General features: G+C 50.5%; 1 protein-coding gene across 2 annotated transcripts; it reads left to right on the forward strand.

Moving 5' to 3' along the window:
- Positions 1-201: 201 nt before the first annotated feature.
- HHATL (hedgehog acyltransferase like) lies at positions 202-19,393 on the forward strand. Of its 2 annotated transcripts, XM_041487152.1 has the most exons (12): positions 202-429; positions 2,001-2,151; positions 2,856-2,923; positions 3,708-3,821; positions 3,947-4,141; positions 5,279-5,488; positions 8,714-8,885; positions 10,185-10,329; positions 10,667-10,702; positions 12,144-12,345; positions 16,877-17,018; positions 18,231-19,393. In XM_041487152.1, exons 2-12 carry the CDS (start codon positions 2,046-2,048, stop codon positions 18,353-18,355), a joined length of 1,515 nt encoding a protein of 504 aa, XP_041343086.1. In that variant the 5' UTR covers positions 202-429; positions 2,001-2,045; the 3' UTR covers positions 18,356-19,393. The 2 variants fall into 2 exon arrangements, with proteins under 2 accessions (XP_041343086.1, XP_041343096.1); XM_041487162.1 differs by lacking the exon at positions 202-429 and having other exon boundaries at positions 2,014-2,151; positions 2,860-2,923.
- Positions 19,394-21,417: the final 2,024 nt, after the last annotated feature.

A 21,417-nucleotide genomic window follows, 5' to 3' on the forward strand; every position in this document is an offset into this window, starting at 1 on the left:
AGAGCTAAAAGTGGGGACCCAAACCCCCCCTGGGAGGGAGCCGGTCCCTGCCTGGGGCTGCCGTGCCCGGGGGCTCCCAGGGCCGGCTCCCCTGGCTCGGGGTGAGCTTTGGCAGGCAGCACGGGTCCTCTCAGCAGCTGCCGAGACAGACAGCTCCCGAGCCACCCCCCTCTGCAGTGCTGCTCTAAAATAAAAATACCTCCCTCCCGCTCCGCTCCACTCCCAGCCAAACTTCCTCCAGGGGCAAGGTGGGGGACGGCAGCACAAAAAATACCCCTGCCCCCCTCTGAGAGATGCTGTAGGGCGAATCAATCACCCCCAAACCCCTCGGTTTGTCCCCTGTCCTTGTCCCCCTCCTGTCCCCATCGCGCTGCCGGACGCTGGATCCCCGACCCTCGCCCGCCTCCCCCCGCGGCCCCGGGGCTCAAGGTCAGTAGCGGGGAGCGATGCGGGGCCGGGGGGGACACGCTGCCGGTGGTGACAGCACCTCGGGGCTTTCTGTCACCTCTGCGTGTCCCCAGCGCCCGGCCGAGGGACGGGGAGGGAGCGGGGGGGTGAGGATGATGATGATGATGAGGATGATGCTGTCCTGCTGTCACGGAGGGCTCTGCTGGGACCCCCCGAGCCTCCCTGGGCAGCCCGGGAGCGATCAGGAGTTAAAATCGTCCGAGGGGTCCCCGCCAGCCCCCGAACCTCCGCAGGGTCTGTCACCGCCTGCCGCCCGCTCCTTGGCGGGGTGGCCTCGTCCAAAGAAGGGGGAAAAATAATAATAATAATAAAAAGAAGCTTTGGAAAGCGTGGAAAGGAGGGAAAAAAGCTTTTTCCGGGCACCTCCGTGCGCGCCCTCCCGCCGCAGGGGCACCGCAGAACGGGGGCAGCGCCCGCAGCGGAGTGACCGCGGGGCGACCCCCGAAATCCCGAAATTCCCCCCGGAGGAACCCGAGATTGCACCGGGATGAACCCGAAATTCCTCCTGAGATGAACTCAAAATTCCTCCCGGATGACCCCAAAATTCCCCCTGGGATGAAGCCGAAATTCCCCCCGGGAAACGCGTTTGGTGCACGCCGGGGGGAGATGGGGTCACCCCGCATCGCTGCCAAGGACCTCCCCCACCCCCACACTTAAAAACCTCGGCGACCAACGAAACAAAAACGCTTCAAACGAAAACGATAATTTTAATATTATTTTAATTGTTATCTATTTAATAACCGCAGAAGCTGTGCAACGCGGCTGCCAGAGCAGAGGGTGACCGGGCGCTTTTTTTGCGCCTTAATCCCTTCAACGCTCTCAGGGATGGTGGCGGCTGGGGGTGTCCCTGTCCCCTGTCCCTGTCCCTCTCATCCCTCCTGCGTTTGTTTTGGCAGCTGCCGGCCACGCAGTCGGGGAGGCTGCGGAGCGGCAAGGCACGTCGCGCCGAGGTTAATTAACCTCGGAGGAGTAATTAGCCCTAAGGCTAATTGCGGGGCTGGGTGTCGCCATCCCCCCAGCGCTGCTGATGCCGCCGGGGGGCTCAGCCGTGTCTGCGGGGTCCTAAAGACTCCTGGCAGAGAAATTTGGGATCACGGGGCTCCTCAAGAGCCGGAGGTTGGGCAAGGTGAGCGGGGAGGTGGAGAAACCCATCGCGTCCCCTCCATCAGAGGCGTCCCCGTGCTCTGTCCTGGATCCCATCCACGGATCCAAGCAGGAATTAGAGGTGGGGACATCAGAGACACGCTGGAGGAAGCCCATCCTGGGGCGGCTCTGAACATCGGCATAGATGGGAAAAGCTGCTCATCAGGAACACCTGGCCCCAAATCCCAGCTCCCGGGTGGGGTTTGCAGCAACCTCTTTGCACCTGAGTTGTGCCCCAGGTGTGACTTTCTCCTCCTTCCCTTCAGCCTTCAGGGAAGCCCAAACACAGATCTAAGGAGGAGCAGCAGGAATTTAGGGTGTCGAAGGGCTAGGAGGGCAGGCGAGCTCTCATCCCCGTTTTTCCTCCCTCTCCTCTCTCCCTTGCCCAGGTGCGGATCCCTCCCTGGTGCCGGCCGGGGCTCTCACCTCCCACCATGGGGGTTAAGGCGATGCTCCCCAGCTACGAGCTGGGGTTTTATGCCCTCGTGGTGACCTGCGCCGTGCTCTACAGCGGCAGCGGCATCTTCGAGGCATCCAGAGGTAACGCTGCCACCGCGTCCCCTGGGAGGGGCCCCGGGTGTCGGCTGCCTGCTTTTACAGCTCTTGGTGTCACCAGCAGATCCCCGGCTTTAAGTGTTGTTGAAAACACTCTGGGAATCCTTTTTAAAGGGGTTTTTGCCCTGTTGTGTCTTTGGCCCTGTTTGAGCTGCTCAGGGTAAGAGGCTGTGGGATGTCATAGGGCTCCAGGTAGTGCCACACCAGGCAACCAGCACCACCCTGCCTGCACAGGGCTGATTCCCTTTTTTGTATATTTTTGGGGGTTTTGTTTGGTTTGGGTTGGATTTTTTTGTTTTTGTTTTTTGGTTTGGTTTTGGATTTTTTTGTGCTTGTTTTGGTTTGTTTTTGTTTGTTTGGGGTGTTTTTTGGGTTTTTTTTTGTTTTTTTTTTTTTTTTTTTTTTTTTTTTTTTTTTTTTTTTTTTTTTGGTTTTTTTTGTTTGGAAGCCCACAAACTCAAAAACTTGATGGGATTGGCCAGGGAATGTGTAATGACAAACAGGCTTTGCTGAAAATTCCTGCCTGTCATTGACTCTTTTAGTTGTCTGCGGCAATCAGACACTTTTGGGGTAGGGTATTTGAGCCCTGGTGGCTCATTATCTCAATGATGAAGGTTCTGAGTCTGCCTTGAACCTGGGTCCTGTTTCCCAGAGCTGTTCCTCTCCCTGTAATTCTGGTTCTTTTGCAGACAGCATGAACAGAAAAGCCTTTCGGGATGGCATAAAGCCAGGCTGGCACTACTTTGGCAGGAAGATGGTGAGTGAGGAAGGGCTTGGGCTTTTATAGCTACAGACAGCCTGGTCAGTGGAGAAAGAGAGCTGGTTTTTCTGCTACTGACACTCTTCTGTGAGGACCACCTGACTTGTATTTTTCTCCCTAAAGTAGTGGGGAAAATACCAGCCCTGCTGAAGCCTTGTGAAGGCTGGCCTAGAACAGAGAAAAGATGGAGTTAAAGAATAAAGCAGGGATTGATTCAAAGGATCTCCTCCATGGATCCACCTTGGGCAGCACAAGAGCCCAGCCAGGGCTGCACCCAAGATGAACCCAAATGGTCCCAAAATGCACGAGCGCTCACGGGGTCTCTCCCTGGGATCAGCTCTGCTCCATGTGCACATTGCAGTTCAGTGTCCAATTCCAGCTCAGCCCCTGCACTCCCATCCTGCTTGTTTTTCTCTCTCCAGCCCACGGGGTTTGTGCTCTTGGGCTGAGATTTGGATCATTTGTCCTTGGTGCCCAGCTGGAGCAGGAATTGTTTTGTCTCCCTGCTCTGTGCAGAGAGCTCACCATGCCCTGATGTGAAGCCCAGCCCCACACACTAAAGCAGCACAGAATTGGAAAAATATAAAAGCTGAAACCTGAGGCATCACTGCAGGGCTGTGGATGCTCCACTTTGAGTGCAGCAGAGCGACCTCTGCACGTTCCTCCTGGGGTTTTATGTCTGAGCTAAAGTGCTCGGGAGCCCTTGGGTGGAAAACGGGGAGAAAAAGCTCTAAAAGTTGTGGAGCTGGGGGCAGTGAAGTGCCTGCTGCTGCTCCTGCAGGACGTGGCTGATTTCGAGTGGGTGATGTGGTTCACCTCGTTCAGGAACGTCATCATCTTCGCCCTCTCGGGACACGTCCTCTTCGGCAAGATCTGCTCCATGACCGTGCCACAGGTGAGCAGGGCTGTGCTGGCGAGGATTTCAGAGCACCAGGGGTGGCCTGGGATCTCTGGGAGGGGTTTTGGGGGATGTTCTGGGCTCGGGGCTTTCACCACCCTGACTGCAGCCTCTCTCCCCAGCACCGGGCTGTGATGTACATGATCTACGGGCTCCTGGCTGTGCTGGGCAGCATGGGGCTGGTCTACCTGATGATCATCCTCTCCCACTGCCTGCTCCTCTACTCGGTGGCCCTGGCCAAGCAGAAGTGGCTCTGCTACGTGGCCGGGCTCTGCTGCCTCGCCTCCTTCAAGGTGGAGCCCTTTGGCTCGTGGCAGGTGGGTGCTGTCCTGGCCGTGTGTCTGCCTCATTTCCAGCCCTCTGGTGTCCAGCTCCTCGGGGTCATCCCCAAAGAGGGCTCCTGGGACAGCCCCGAGCCCTGGCCATTTCCCCTGGCTGCATCAGAGCTCTCACAGCATTTTAGAGGGAAGGGAGTGTTGAGGTGTGAGCTTGGCCATAATCCCACAGTGCTTATGTCATGTTTTGGTGGCTTCATGCTGCTCCAGAACAAAGGACATCTGAGTCCTTCTCGCTGCCCAGGCAGCAATTTGTGAGCCTGTTGCTGCCCCATGCCTCAGTTTCCCCAGCTATAACAGAGCTGAGATGGATCTAGTGATGTCCAGCTCTTGGTCACAGCCTAGGAAAGATTTTATCTCCCTGGTTGAGCAGAGAGAAGCCCAAGAAGGACTTTATCAAAATATTCAGTCCCTCAGGAGGACATTGCTGTCTCTCCCTGCCTCCAAAGATGTGTTGCCTCCCTCTCCATCAACCCTGTGCTGGCTCTGCTTTACTCCGTGGGCACACCTGTGACAGGGTGACATTGCCACCCAAACCAAAGCTGTGTGACCAACAGCTGCTTGGTGACACGGCCAAGAGGATCCACCACTTCCTGACTGCTCTGAGCTGCAGGAGCCAGCTGGGAAATCGAGCCCCAGTTTTCTCTTTCCAGCTCATTAACTTCAGAGACAATTGGTGTCAGAGCATAATTAGAGGTTTTCCTTGAACTGAAAACTAAACTGGCAGAGGTTAGGGTTAGAGGAGATGTCAGGAAAAAAATTCCTCACTGTGAGGGTGGAAAAGGGGCCCTGGCATAGAGTGTCCAGAGAAGCTGTGGCTGCTCCTGGATTCCTGGCAGTGCCCAAGGCCAGGCTGGATGGGGCTTGGATCACCCTGGGACAGTGGAAGGTGTCCCTGCCATGGCAGAGGTGGCACTGGATGGGCTTTAATGTCCTCTCAACCCACACAATTCTCTGCTGCCCCATATGGTTGTGTTTGAGGGTCTCAGGATGAGGGAAGAGATGAGAATTTTGACTCCAATATGTCTGTAACAGCCCCAGGAGTGGTGTCCCCCACAAAGCGAGGCAGCACAGAAGGGACGCCGTGTTCCTGCTGGTAACTCTCTGTTTCTTGCCCAGAGCGGGTTTGTGACGGGAGCTTTTGATCTCCAAGATGTCCTTTTCTACGGAGGCTGCACCTTCACCATCATGCGCTGCATGAGCTTCGCCCTCGAGAGCTCCGAGAAGGCAGAGGGCATCTACTCCATCTTCGACCTCCTCAAGTACAACTTCTACCTCCCCTTCTTCTTCTTCGGGCCTGTCATGACCTTTGACCAGTTCCACGCCCAGGTGAGTGGTCCTGAGGCCAGGCTGGAGCAGGATTTCTCCCCAGAATTTATTTTCTTGGGGTCAGTGTCTACAAAAACCCCAACTTTTGCCACAGTGAAGATGCAAACGGTTGTGGAACTTCTTGTGGTCACCTCTAGTCTGTGGCTCTGCATTTTTGTGGGGGAGGGCATAAACTGATGGATTTTTAAGCTTCTTTTTTGGGTTTTTTTGACTATTTTCACTGACCAATTCACAATGGAAGACCTTGCTGTGATGTCCTTGCTCCCTGGGCATCTGCACTGTTCTGTGCCTCAGTTTCCTTGTGCAGTTACCTCAGCACCTTCATGGTGAGGGCCACCCATGGGACCTCTGCATGCTGTGACAGCAAGGACATTTCTGTCTCCCATTTCTATCCAGCTGCTTCACCCAGGGAGCAGGAACTGCCAGAGATGGCTTGTGTGGCTTTAGAGCAAGTTATTTCTCAGGAAATAAATAAGACTGGGTGGAAGGCTCCAGCAATCAGGGGCTCCATGAAATTCCCTGATGCCCCAAGTCTTTGCCTGTTCCACACAACCAAGGGAGCTTTTGGATGAGCAGACTCCAAACAGAGCTGGAAAACACCAGCAGAATCTTGGTCTGGGACCTCTGGAGCTGTTCCACAGTCCAGGATCAAGGAAACCAGCAGTGCTGTGTTCCCCCTCACTCTTCCCACCTCAGCCTCCCTCTGCCCCCAGGATCAGCCTCAGCCACCAAAGCAAACTGGTGATGCTGGCAAAGGGAGGTGTTTGGCCAGCAGTGCTGCTGTGGAGGATTCCCACCACCACCCTCGGTTCCTTTTGCAGAAGAGCAGCTACACTGAGTTTTTGGACCCAAATTAATGCCTGGATACAAGAATAGTTTGGAAAAACATTTGTGAATTCAGAAGAAAAACCAGCCCAGGGCAGGGAAGAGCAGCCAGAGCCTCGTGGTGAGGAGAAGACTGAAGACACACCAGCCCAGCACCTTCTCTCACATGTGGAGCTGGTTTTGATTGCCTAAGAAAGGGTTTGCACTGGGATGTTTCCTCCAGGATGAGCCATGATCCCAGTCCTGCTCCTGGCCTGCTCTTCACCCGTGGAATTAACAACTTCATGATGCCTCTAAAAAGGAACACGAGCCCTCGGTATTACTGGACATATTAAGAACGATTTTTGGAGCATTGGACCCTGAAGATCATAAGGCCAGCTCTGGTGTCTCTGTCAGGGATGCAGCCAGGTCCCTACAGATGGGGACATGGAACTTCTCATGTCTCCAACCTGAACTCCCACTGCTCCTGCAGAGCTGCATCCAGGGGGAGTTTTGTTTCCTGCTCCTTTGCACAACCCCAAACCAGGATGTCTAAAGCCACTTAATGAGCAATTCCCCTCTCTGCTGCTTCTAACCCCAAAGGCACAAGGATTAAGTCTCCAAACCCTTTCCCCTGCCCCGGCCAGGGGTCCTGGCTTGGCCTGGCCACCACTGCCATCTCCTGGTTACATCCCCCTGCACTGCTGGAGCTGTGCTGAATTCCTAATTACCCAAGAGCAATTAGGGCAGGAGGCAGATGGAGCCCTTCCCCAGGGTGGGATGTAGGGCCCCGTTAGAGATTGGATCTGTCCCTTTGGATCCTACTGGTCCTACATGCTGGTGGAGCTCTTGTATCCCTGTGTGAGATGGGAACTCATCTGTCCCAGGGCTTGGCCAGCCAAGTTTGGGTGGAGCAGCATCTTCTTACTGAAATCAAGGGAACAAATCCCCTTCTCTAGGGCTGGGAGTGGCACAGCCCTGATCCCAAGGGCATGGTGGCCAAGTGCTGGCACCACACACAGATGTGAGGGTGAGAGGAAACAACCTCAAACTGCACCAGGGGAGGTTTAGACAGGGATAATAATAGGGATAGTTTCTTCAAGGAAATGGTTGTTAAGCATTGGAACAGGCCCTCCAGGGCAGTGGTAGAGTCACCATCCCTGGAGGTATTTCAAAGATGTGTAGATGTGGCACTTAGGGACAGGGTTTAGTGCTGGGTTAATGGCTGGACTCAATGATCTTAATGGATTTTTCCAGCCTAAGCCATTCTGTGATTCTTTGGAAGGAGGGTTCTCTGCCCACCCACATGTCTCATGCCAGATCCTGTCCCCCCTCAGCTCAGGGTCCAGCGACCTCTTTGTATCCTCAAAGCACCTGGTACTTCACAGGCACAAAAAAAATCTGGCAAAGGCTTTAATTCTCAGGAATCATCTGGATTTGACAACAGGGCTGGTGCAGCAGCCTGTGGATTATGCAGGGAGAGCTCCCACCTCTCGCAGGGAATAAAGGGGAAGTAATAAACATAAGAGGATTTTGAATACAGCAGTGATTTTACGCCGGTGCGGGGAAGCGAGGACATCGCTCTGCCCCATGTAATCCTGAGAGCTCACTCTGGTGATGTTTCTGTGACAACCAGCAGAGATGTGACAGCTCCTGGAGGCAAACCCCAGACCCTGTTTGTGCAAGACACAGCAGAGATGAAATCCCCATCAATCAGGTCCCACCAATTCAGGACAGTCCCTCGAGCAAGTCTCCCTCTCATTTACAGCAGGAGTCTGCAGCAGAAGCCTCAGACATCATCAGTTCTCCTCTTCCTCCCAGATGACCCTGGACAAAAATACACCAGGCCCTGGCAGAACTGTCAGGTTGGGATTCCAACCCTGGAATTCATCCTGGAGATGTGATGGGTGCCAGCATTTGCTCCCTCTTAGTGCCTTTTGGAAAGGGTTGTCCTTAAGCAAAATTGATTTCCTGAGCACATCGCTGCAGAAAGAACATGAAACCCTGAGAGTTCCCTGGTCAGAGTGGATTTCACCTCACCTGAGTCCCTGAGGACAGCCAGGCCTTTGTCTGACCACATGCCTCCTTGTGGGGGTCCCAGTTGTTGGTTTCTCTGGGTCTGCACTGAAGGTTCCCAGTCCCTGGGTTTCCACACCTCCTCTGCTGGGAAACCCCAGGGAACAGCAGGATGATGCAGTAGGGACATCCCTGCTGTCCTCAGCCCTGCTGTGGGTGGGACAAGTCCTGTTCCTTGTGCATGTGCTCACCTGAGCCAGCCCTTGGGTCTTCTTTAATCAGTGGAAATTCAGGCCACAGAGTCCATGGCGTGACCTCTAAAGGAGAATGATGAATCAATCCCTGTCTGCACCTTGGCCATCCTTCCGGATGAAGGAACAATGCCCATCCTGTCCCTCCCTGCAGGTGAGCACCCGAGAGCTGAGGCGCAAGGACGACGAGATGAAGAGCATCCGTGTCAATGCCCTGCTCCACGTGGGGGCCATCGTGGCCGTGGACATCTTCTTCCACTTCTTCTACATCCTCACCCTCCCCTCTGACCTGAAGTTCGTGAACCGCCTCTCGGACTGGTCCTTGGGTGAGTGGCCGTGCTTGGGCACGTTCACCCCTGCTCTCAGCTCCAAGGCAGTGGTGAGTGATCCAGATCTCCATCCACCCCCCTTGAGAGGCTTTGGGAATGCCTGTGTTGGACAGGTTTGAGTAAAAACCCCTCATCCTCATGCTGGCCACGTACAAAGCTGGGTTGGGCAGCCCTGGAAGGCACGTGGTGCTGGTCTGGCCTTTTCACAGGGTAAATTGTTTAGTTTGGGGGTTAGGAAGATGAGCATCAAGATATTTTTGCTGCCTTTGGACTGGGAGGGAGCTCAGCACCACTAAAAAATCAGCAGGACACAGCAAACCACACCCAACGACACAAAGCCTGATTGCATGTAAGGAAAGTTGTCCATAGAGCAGTCAAACACTGGGAGAGGTGCCCAAAGAGGTTATGGATTGTCCCAAAAGAGTCTATTCAACACTTACATGGACAATGTCCAGGGCAGTGTAATCTCTGCCTAAAGCTGGGTGTTCTCCAAGCATGGCTGGGCTACAGACCTCCAGAAAGCAAATTCCCAGGGTGAGTGATGGGAGCAGCACTGGCCTTCAGCTGGCAGCTGCATGGAGGGTTCCAGATGACCAAATCCATGTCTGATGGCAGCGTTTCAGACACCACCACACAGCAGAGGCCAAGCAGGGGCTGGAGGAGCCCCCTGTCTCTCCAGAGCGGCACCTCTAGGCCAGGATAAAATCCTGAAGCAGCTGCAGTGGCACTAACATGGATTTAGGGTGTCCCAAGAGCCCTGGCTAGACAGATTCTGTGTTACTCCAGGGGGAGCTGAGCTCTTCTGACTGTACTGACCAAGGTGGGAGCATCCCTTAATCTGGGAGCTGGATCCCACCAACACAGGGGCATTTCAACAGCTCTTTGCAGAGACATTTGAAATCTTTAGTAGCTGTCCCTGCAGGGTTTGCTTCCCAGTGTCAGACACCTCTCTAAGTCAGAGGTTCTGACCCTGGCTCTGTAGCATGGACATCCATGGCCAGAGGGAGCTGGGGTGGGGGGAATTTTGATGGAGGGGCCAATAAAAGCTCAGAGGGCAGACCTGAGAACTGCTTAACAAACCTCAGAGAGATGGCACAATGATGGAATAAATTACTGCATAAACAGAATTTCTTGGACTACTAAAACCAATAAGCAGTTTGCTCCCTCATACCCCGAGAAGAAATTGTCCTTTGGTTCAAGCCTTTTAAAAAACTTCGTTTTAAATTATTTGCTCTGCAGAAATCCTGATACATTCCATGTTCCTTTTTCCCCGTTTGACTCCCATTTTTGCTCCAGCTGGCCTGGCCTACTCTAATTTGGTGTATGACTGGGTGAAAGCTGCTGTCATGTTTGGGGTCATCAACACCATCGCCAGACTGGACCACCTGGACCCACCCCAGCCCCCAAAATGCATCACCATGCTCTACATCTTTGCTGAAACGTGAGTACCTGAATGAGGATTGTTTGAGCTGGACAGGACCTGCGTGGAGGGGAGGACACCTGGGCTGTCCTGGGCAGCTGCTCTGTGAGTTGGAGACCACCTGAAACCATAGCCTAGACCTGGCCAGAACCCAGGGAAATATTCTTAGGTGGGGAGAAATAGATAAGGAGAAAAGTTAAACCATGTCTCCAGTGGCATCTGTCCAAGGAAGGAGCCTGGAGGATTTCTGTGAGCAAGGTCCAAGATGTGCCTTGCCAGGGGATTGGGTATTTTCTCTGTTTCCACAGGTTTTTATTGTCATTGTGTGTTTTAACATGTTCTTATCATCTTATTTTAGGCATTTTGACAGAGGGATTAATGACTGGCTGTGCAAGTAAGTGTCCAGTTGACCACCTCTAGTCTGGTTCAGGGTCTTCCCTTCCATCCCAAAGCAATGAAGCATCCCATGCTGTTCATCCCAAGGCTGGGGTGTCCTCTCTTCTGGATAAATCCCCCTATTTGCTCTGTTTAGCCCCAGAGCCATTGAATTAATTGCACAAAAAACAGCCCCCCTCCTCCAAAGCTGGGAATGAATTTTTTGCTGTCCCAAAATCCCTTTAAATCTGCTGGGTTTAGCGTTCCCCCAGAGGAGGAAGAGCCAGCTTTACATTTCTCCAGGAGGAAAGGGGAACTGAGCACTGTAGCTCCACCTGCATCTTCCTCAGCCCTTCACCTCCCTCCATCCTTGAGTTCACACCAGCAAACCTCTACTGAGGGGGGTGGTGGCTGCTTTGTGATAAAATCCTGAGCACCAGCAGGTCTGAGAGACCCCAAGTTTTACCTGACAGGGCAGGGAAGGTGGATATTTTGTCCTTGAGTATTTATAGGTTTGTAGGAACACAAGTCACAAGCGGTTGGGGCACAGCAAAAATCAGTTTATTGCCAGAACATCCTTCCTGTTTTTGCTGGGATGTTCTGGGCTGACCTGTCTGTGAGGAGCTTGGGAAAAGAAACTCCAGAGGGGTCTCCTGGACTACAGGGAGTGTGGTGTTTGTGAGAGTTATAGAGATGAATCTGAATCTCTATATTCTTGGAAGGCTGATATATTTTATTATATTATTTTATTATATTTTATTATATTTTATTATATTTTATTATATTTTATTATATTTTATTATATTTTATTATATTTTATTATATTTTACTTATTATATTATATTTTATTTATTATATTAATTATATTATATTTATTATATTATATACTAAAATTATACTAAACTATAGAGAAAGGATATATCAGAAGGTTTAACAGGAATCAATAATAAAAAGTTGTGACTCCTCAGAGAGTCCGACACATCTGGCTGTGATTGGTCATTAAGAAAAAACAATTCACATGCTGGATAAACAATCTCTATATTGTATTCTAAAGCAGCAAAACACATTCTGAAGCTTCTCAGCTTCTTAGGAGAAAAATCCTAGGCAAATGTCACTATAAGACATGAAATGACATGACACGGACACGCTGCTGCTCTCAAGGTAAAAAAGGGAGTTTATTTTCTGACTCCAGCGTTTATAGATTGCCAAAAGTGACAGTGGATTGGAGGGTGACAGTGCCACCTCTCCAATGACACTGGACAAACCAACAGTCCATTAAATCTCTCCTCCTCCATAAAAGAATGCAAAACAATAAGTTATTTACAGAAAGTGTGTGAGAAAGTGCGTTACAAGAATGTAAACTTAGAAGAACTTTAAAAATCAGGGCGACAGGCAAAGAGGATTTTTCAGAAAATATCACGGTGACACAGGGAGCACCAACCACCTTCCCTGGCTTTTAGGTACGTGTACGACCACATTGGAGAGAACCACGACAACATCCTGAAGGAGCTGGTGGCCAGCATCACCACCTTTGCCATCACCACGCTCTGGCTGGGGCCCTGCGAGGTCGTTTACATCTGGTCCCTCGTCAACTGCTTCGGCCTCAACTTCGAGCTCTGGGTGCAGAAGTTCTTCCAGCTGGGGCCCTTTGCCAAGCTGGAGGTGAGGAGCTGGGCTGCACAGGGGATGGGGACAGCTCAAGCTCTGGTGCTGGGGGATATCTGTGCCTGGAGGGAACTCAGACTGGATTGTAGGGGTCAGGTTTATGGCTGAGGAAGAGCAGCAGAATCCCTGAGGATGCCATGGGGCTCCATGGCCTGGCCTGGAGACCTGGAGGTCTTTCCTGTGGCCTTCGAAATCATGGAATCATTAAGGCTGGAAAAGACCATCAAGTCCAGCTGTCTACCCAGCACCACCACCACCGTGTTCACCACTAAATCACATCCTTAAGTGGTGCATCCACATATTTTTTTAAACTTTTCCAGGGATGGGTGACATCCCTGGATAATCCTTGGGATCAGCTACTGAGCTGTGCAAGGGAGCAGAAGGGATGGGGACAGCTCCAGGGGGTTGGGGACAAGTTCTGGTGCTGGGAAAGATCTGTGCCTGGAGGGAGCTCACACTGGATTGTAGGGGTCAGGTTTATGGCTGAGGAAGAGCAGCAGAATCCCTGAGGATGCCATGGGGCTCCATGGCCTGGCCTCCTGCCTGGAGACCTGGAGGTCTTTCCTGTGGCCTTCAAAATCATGGAATCATTAAGGCTGGAAAAGACCATCAAGTCCAGCTGTCTACCCAGCACCACCACCACCGTGTTCACCACTAAATCACATCCTTAAGTGCTGCATCCACATATTTTTTTAAACTTTTCCAGGGATGGGTGACATCCCTGGATAATCCTTGGGATCAGCTACTGAGCTGTGCAAGGGAAGCACAGTCCTGGTGCTCTGTGTCCCTTCATTCCATGCACTTTTTCACCCACCCAGAGCAAACAAATTCCTGCCCCTGTGTCTGGGATCACTCTGGGACAGTGGAAGGTGTCCCTGCCCAAGGCAGGGGGTGGGATGGATGATCCTTAAGATCCCTTCCAACCCAAACCCTTCCATGTGTCTGTGATTCCACAATTACCATGAAACTGTGTCCAAAATCTTGCTCCTACCCATGGGACCCAGCCCAGGGTCCCAGCACCATCACCACCATGTCCACCACATCCTTCAAGTGCTGCATCCACATATTTTTTTAAACTTTTCCAGGGATGGTGGCATCCCTGGACAATCCTTGGGATCAGCTACTGAGCTGTGCAAGGGAAGCACAGTCCTGGTGCTCCCCTTTTTCCTCCTCTCTGGGATCACTCTGGGACCCCAAGGCAGGGGGTGGATACCATAGAACTGTGTCTAATACCTTGCCCCTACCCATGGGACCCAGCCCAGGGTCCCAGCACCACTACCACCATGTTCACCACTAAATCACATCCTTAAGTGGTGCATCCACATATTTTTTTAAACTTTTCCAGGGATGGTGACATCCCTGGATAATCCTTGGGATCAGCTACTGAGCTGTGCAAGGGAACAGAAGGGATGGGGACAGCTCCAGGGGGTTGGGGACAAGTTCTGGTGCTGGGAAAGATCTGTGCCTGGAGGGAGCTCACACTGGATTGTAGGGGTCAGGTTTATGGCTGAGGAAGAGCAGCAGAATCCCTGAGGATGCCATGGGGCTCCATGGCCTGGCCTCCTGCCTGGAGACCTGGAGGTCTTTCCTGTGGCCTTCAAAATCATGGAATCATTAAGGCTGGAAAAGACCAGCTGTCTTTTGTCCTTTTGCCTCCTCTCTGGGATCACTCTGGGACAGTGGAAGGTGTCCCTGCCCAAGGCAGGGGGTGGGATGGATGATCCTTAAGATCCCTTCCAACCCAAACCCTTCCATGTGTCTGTGATTCCACAATTACCATGAAACTGTGTCCAAAATCTTGCTCCTACCCATGGGACCCAGCCCAGGGTCCCAGCACCATCACCACCATGTCCACCACATCCTCAAGTGCTGCATCCACATATTTTTTTATACTTTTCCAGGGATGGTGGCATCCCTGAACAATCCTTGGGATCAGCTACTGAGCTGTGCAAGGGAGGCACAGTCCTGGTGCTCTGTGTCCCTTCATTCCATGCACTTTTTCACCCACCCAGAGCAAACAAATTCCTGCCCCTGTGCTGCTTCACGGGGAATTTAGATTGGGGTGGAAATTCCAGAGGGAAAACAGAGGTGCAAGAGAAGCAGGAATGCATCTCCAATGAGGCATCAAAGTGCCACAGATGGACAGAAAATATGAGATATCTGTCAATATCTGTCCTTGGGAATACGTCTATGCATATGGGGAATATTCCATGGGGGAATATCCAGATCCTATGGGGAAATGTTTATATATTTCCTTATGGGATTAATTTGTTCTTCTTGTTCTGGGGCCCTTTGCAAAGCATCTTTTCATTTTCATTGGTTTTGATCTGATTTCTTTTAAAAGCAAGTGTTTGGATGCTAGAACAAATTATTGTAAAATATTAATAATTTAACAATAATTTTAATAATTCGTGCCCTGTCTTTGTTTGGGACCAAGGTGTCTCAGGGACATACTGGAAAAATAAAAAATCTTTAAAACTTCCACCCTGAAAACATTTATCTTCCTGTTGGAATCCAAAATGCAAGAAACTCTCAGAACTTTAGACCTGTAAACCCAAGCTTAGAATTAAACCCAAGATTTAATCTAAAACTTTTGAAAAAAACTTCCAACCTTAAATACTAAAACCATAAATTTATAATTTAAAACAAAACCATGCTAAACTAAATTTTAAATGTGAAGGTTTAAAATTTAAAATATAAAAAAGTAAAATAGCTACAAAAATAAACAAAAATTAAAATACAATACTATAAATTTTATATCAACATATCTATAATATATTTTATATATAATTTATAATTTATATATCATTATATAATTTTATATAATATATAAATGTATATTATATAATTTATAATTTATGTATTATATATATCCATTAACTAAAAAACTTACACTACAACACAAATCCATACAACAAAATATTTAAAAACTAAATGAAAACATAAATATCCTTATTAACAATCTTCTATTAATCAATAACTTCTTAAATCTTATAACGAAAAATCTTGTAACCTTTTAAACCGTATTATATAAGCTAAATTTACCCTTCCTACCTATAAAAAATTAAATATTAATATAAAATATATAAACCATATAAATATAAAAAATAAAAATATATTTTAAGAGACCACATTGTCAAAATAAATAAGGCTAAAAATAACTATAACTACGACTATAAATATAAATATAATTATGAATATAAATATAAATTAATATAAATATATAAATAGATATAAACTAGTATATAAATATATAAAATATATATATAAACCAATCATCAAAATAAAATAAAAATAAATGTATAATATAAATAAATATATAAAACATAAACCACATATAAAAAAAAATTCTTAAATCTTATAACGAAAAATCTTGTAACCTTTTAAACCGTATTATATAAGCTAAATTTACCCTTCCTACCTATAAAAAATTAAATATTAATATAAAATATATAAACCATATAAATATAAAAAATAAAAATATATCAAAATTCCCCACAAATAAATTATCACAAGTTCCTTATTTGTTTTTCCCAATTTAAACCCTGGAGGTCCTCAATTAGTTGAAGATGTATTTTGAATAAAAACCGTGGAGAGCAATCCTGCCGTTTGCTCTCCTGGTTGAACTCCTGCTCAGATCCAGGCTCTCCAGGCGGTGAAATCTCCTTCCCCGCGGCACCACAATTCCCAGCCCGGAGCAGCCAGGGCTCACCGTGCTCTTTGCAGGCTGCTGGAACTCCTTCCCTGCTCCACTCACAGCAGCTCATCCTGGAGATTATGTGCCACTGATAATTCCACTCTGCTGCTGCTGTTGGGTTTTGAGCTCTTTCTGGTTTTTTTTTTTTTTTTAATTCCTAAGAAACTATTTTTGCCAGGAGTGATTTGCATGTAGGGCTAATAATAATAATCCTGGGATACAACAGATTTTTCTGCCTTGAGGAGTGGCAAGAGGTGGAGAAAGCAGGACTCGACCATTTCATTTTAAAGAGGATCTGAGAGAGCTGGAGAAGGACTTGTGACAAGGATGTGGAGGGACAGGACAAGGAGTAATGGATTTAAACTGACAGAGGCAGGGTGAGATGGGATCATGGGAAGGAATTCTTCCCTGTGAGGATGGTCAGATCCTGGCACAGGTGCTTAGAGCAGCTGTGGCTGTCCCTGGATCCCTGGCAGTGCCCAAGGCCAGGTTGGATGGGGCTTGGATCACCCTGGGATGGTGGAAGATGTCCCTGCCCAAGGCAGGGGGTGGAATGGATGATCCTTAAGATCCCTTCCAACCCAAACCCTTCCATGTGTCTGTGCTTCTACAATTACCATTAAACTGTGTCTAACATCTTGCCCCTACCCATGGGACCTAGCCCAGAGTCCCTAAGGCAGCAGAGCAGTTTTGTCCTTTTATTTCTTCATTCCAGAGGCACTAAAAGCTGCTCTGATTTTTTGCCTCCTCTCTGGAATCCCAGCTGGGGTTGCCCCGGTCACCTCCTTTTCCTCACAGACCCTTTTCCCTCTGCTCCTCTCTCCTCCACAGGCCAAGCTGTCAGGGGCCATGTCTCGGCGGATCAGGGCGGCTTTTGGGGCAGTGAACTTCTGGGCCATCGTGCTCTACAACATCCTGGCCCTCAACAGCCTGGAGTTTGCACTGCTGGTGACCAAGAGGCTCCTCGTGATGGGTAAGGTGCTGACAGCCTTCCCCACTGAGACACCCCTGTCTGACCTGCTATGGATGCTGAGGACTGGGCTCTTGAATCCTTTTGGGTCCAAGGTGTCCCGGCCACTGGCTTGTGATGTGGCTGCTACAAATGTCCTTAATTCTCATGCAAAAAGTGCAGGCAGGGGTTTCTTAGACCCCCGTGCTCCTCACTGAGTGTTCTGGGGTACCAGCTGCCTGCCAGGTGGGCTTGTACAGCTCCTGGCCCAGCCTGAGCCTGGTTTAGGCTCCCTGGAGCACTGCAGAGGTCATGTTCACCTCACCAAGCAGGGCTGAGTTCCTGCCTGTGAAATGGTCCCCTTGCTGGAGAAAGGGATTGACTCCTCATTTCCTCTGCTCCAGCAGACATCCTGCATCATCCAAAGGTGACAGGCACAAATCCTCATCCTGCAGTCGGTACATTTCTAATCAGTGGGCTGTGGCACTGTTTTGAAGCCTTCTTGAGCTGCCCAGGGTATAAATAGCCATCCTGCAGCCCCCTCTGGGATGGGGATGGATAATGTCACGCTCGGTGTGCCAGGAGTGCCTGCCCGCTGAGCTGGCTGCCTTTTGCTGGTTGCATTATTCATTGCACAGCTCCTGTTTTAGCAGGAACAAACCCTGGATCCACCCCTCTGCTGTGGATACCAGATTTGTGATTGCAAACACCCTCAGACCCTTCCGAAGAGGAGGGAGAGCTCTGGGCTCTGTCACTGACGTAGGTGACAAAAATATGTATTTTCCTGGGCGGACACTGTGTCCCCACTAAGTGCAGGACAAGGCTGGGGTTGATCCTCAGCATCAGTGGGGCCCAAAGCTTCCAGAAGGTCACAGTGCTGAGCAACGATGGACATGGGCAGGTTCAGTGGACACAAAGTCAATCATGACTTCTGAACTTGGGGACCAGAAGGATTTTTGGGGGTAAGAGGAGCTCAAAACCCCTCCAGCATGTCCTCTCTTAGCTGCAGTCCACTGTGCCTTGGTGGGCTCAGGCACAGCTTCACCTAAAATCCAATGCTGAGGATTTCCCTCTTCTCTCAGTGAAGCTGCAGGGCTGGATCGATGACGAAAAATGTCACTGGCCACCATGAGCTTGTGGGACCTCCCCAGCCCACCTGAGAGGCAGCTGTGCAGGTGAAGGACTGGCCCTGTTCGGGGAGCACAGCTGGATGACCACGTCTCCTCCCTGCTCTAGGTTTCCCCGAGAGCACCTTGTCCATCTGGTTCATCACCTACTGCGGCGTGCAGCTGATCAAGGAGCGCGAGCGCGTCCTGGCCATCCAGGACGAGGAGAAGGGTGACAAGGCAAAGGTGGAGTAGGGGAGGCACCACAGGCTTGCCCTGAAGCCTCGTCTCCCTTCCAGCCACTGCTGCCAGGCCAGGGCTCTCCAAGGCCTCCTGACAACCGGACTGCTGTAGCTCATCCACGTAGAAGTCGCCTGCAAGGCACAGGTCACCCCCTTGCTGCAGGGAAGATTTTCCATCAGGCACAGCGGGTGTTTCACGGTCCCCCCAGGAGTGGCAGGATGCTGAGGCAGCTCCCAGGACGTTTCTTCCATGCCAGAGCCATCCCCGTTGTTTTCCTGACCCTCTGACGGTGTGCAGACCCAGAGGTTTCACCCCCTGCTTCCCACAACGCTTGGTGCACCAGCACTGGGCTCCCCCTCAGTCCATGTCTCAGAGGAAACTCTCCAGACCCCGTGGGTGGAGGTTTTAGGGCACTGCACTGCTGGATCTGAGACTGCTGTGGCCACCAAGACCACCCTGCTGTGACACGTGTGCTGGGACTCAAGCCAAACCCCACCTCACTTTTTTTACATGCCATGGACAAAGGTCTAAGCTCACATTCCTGCCCGTGGCTGAGGGGCAGAACGTGCTGTAGCCACCCCTTGCTCGCCTCCAGCCACCCACCCCTTTCCCCAGCTGCCTTTGGTGTGCACAGCCCGGCTGCAGGGCTGAGTGAGCACACAGCTGAGCACAATCAAAGGAGAAAAGCCCCAGGTGAAGGTCAGGGATTGGGGCTGGGTGGTGGAGGGAAAGCCCATGGGAGACTCCTTGGAGAATCAGACTTTGGGAGTGTGTGAAACACAGTGCCTTGGGGGAAAAGGTGGGTTTGTGACACAAAGATAGCTCCGGCTCTCTTGCACTTTAGAGTAACTCTCAGTGGCCTTATGTCTGAGTTATGTCTGTTTGGGGGCAGGATCCACACCCCTCTGCAAAGGGGGTTGAGACCTTGGTGCAACCCTGTGGGGGAAGCAGGATGGGTTCCTAGCCAGCTTTCAGCTCTGCCAAAGTAATTTGTGAAGTCCCTGGTAAATGTCTCTTATTTATGTAGCCAATAAATGTTGGATAACTCTGGCACCTGCTGCTCATCCCTGTTGATGCTGCTGGCTGCTGGTGACAGCCCTGGAAACACCCAGCCACCAGAGCTGAGAAGACAAGGATCTGTTTGCAGGTCCTCACCTGCCCCCCAAGAGTGACACAAGACATTTGTGACTTCAGCAGAAAGCCATTTGTCATCACCAGACGGAAGGTTGGGCTGCAGCTGGATTCACATTCAGCTTTATTTTGACTTTGCTTTCATATCTGTAGCCTGTGGCCAGCAAACCCATGTGGGTTTTGGGTCAGAAACCAGGTTGATTTTACTTTTGAGAGCCTGACCAACAATGCTGGGAGTAAGGGGCAGGTTTTGTGCTTTGGTGGCATCTTGTCACATCCCTTTTTGACACATCTGTCACTGCTGGACTTTTCATAGGCGTTCCTTGGCATCTCCATTATTTCAGATTTACTTTTCCCATCAAACCAGCTCTGCCACCCTGAGCTTCCTGCAGGGTTGGATTAATCTCTTGCCCTCCCTAGGGGTGTCCTTGCACAGGTGGCACCTCCCTGAGCTGCTGGCACACCAAGGGCTCTGTCCCTGTGGTGGCTCAGCCTGGGAGGACAGAGTCACCTCCCAGTGTTGAAGTGGGTGACTCACATGGCAAAGCCCAGTGACTCTGCACTGCCCTCCTGACTTGGATACTTCAGGAGAGAAAAATAGCCCATTCACTAAGAGTCTATATTTACCCAGCAGCTGCATCTGCTGAAGCTGCCAGAAGGAGCTAATCTTAGACACCAACCCAGCCAGTGATGTTAGAGACAGTTCATAGGAGAATTTGGGCTTTGCCCTCCTTTTCCAGGAGTTATCCCTTCAGCTTTTGCTGCTCTGACAAGCCCAGGAGGTCTGGTGGGCCAGGAGTCCCATGGTGCTGTCTCAGTCAGCTCAGCCTTGCACAGGACACCCTCAGCCTCACTGAATGCCTCTCTGGGATGGGATTTATCCACTGCTCATCTCTCATTTCATCCCCTCTGGTTATTGCCTGCACCTTCATAAAACTACCAAGAAGCCAAGAAGAGCAATTTTTTATTGTAATTACAGATCCCATTTAATAGCTTTACACTGGACGCTTTCTTGTGCAGCCTGAAAGGCTGAAATTCCTTCATCCATCCCTTTTGTTCTAGCATTTTGTATGGGTGGGAGTGATCCTGCAGCACTGCATCCCTTTAGGATGCATCTGTGTATCCTCACTGTTGTGGTTTAATCCCACACAGCTTCTCACTCACTCACTCCCCCTCAACTCCATAAGGAGGAGAATCAGAAAAAAAAAGGTAAACAGGTAAATCTGTTGAGATAAGAACAGTTTAACATTTGAAACAAAACATAATGATGATAATAATAATGACAAGGAGAGGAGAAAAAGCAACAGAACCCAAGAGGAACAAGTGCTGCACAACACAATTGTTCATCACCCACTGGCTGATGCCCCAGCCTGTCCCCAAACAGCAAACTGGCTCCCTTCTGGTAATTTCCACAGTTTGTATCCTGGAAATGATGTTCTGTGTATGGAATATCCCCCTGGCCAGCTTGGGTCAGCTCTCCTGGCCACGCTGCTTCCCAGCTTTTGGTGCAGCTCCTCACTGGCAGAGTGTGAGAGGTGGAAAATCCTTGACTCGGGGTGAGAATGACAGCAGGAGCAAAAATATTGGTGAGTTATCAGCATTATGCTCATCCTAAATCAGGCAAAACACAGCACTGTAGGAGGAAAATTACCTCTCCCAGATGAAACCAGGACCTCCACCCACTCCCATGCCCTGGGGGACTGTTGCCCACTTGGGGACACATTTAATGACTGTGGGAGTCCTCTGGTCATTGGAAATCCCTGGCTGTGGCCCTGTCAGGTCTGGGGGACAGTGCACCCAGGCTCTTGGAAAACCAGGGCTGCTTCCCCAAGCCTTGGAGCAGTTCCAGCTGCTGGGCAAAGCCACTGAAGCCCTTGGAGTGCCCAGGACAGGTTTGGGACCAGCACAGTGCCCTTTCCCTGGGTGAGCCACCAACCTGGGAG

This window comes from Pyrgilauda ruficollis, unplaced genomic scaffold, assembly GCF_017590135.1.
Source record: "Pyrgilauda ruficollis isolate IOZ18807 unplaced genomic scaffold, ASM1759013v1 scaffold12, whole genome shotgun sequence".
NCBI classification, from domain to species: Eukaryota; Metazoa; Chordata; class Aves; order Passeriformes; family Passeridae; genus Pyrgilauda; species Pyrgilauda ruficollis.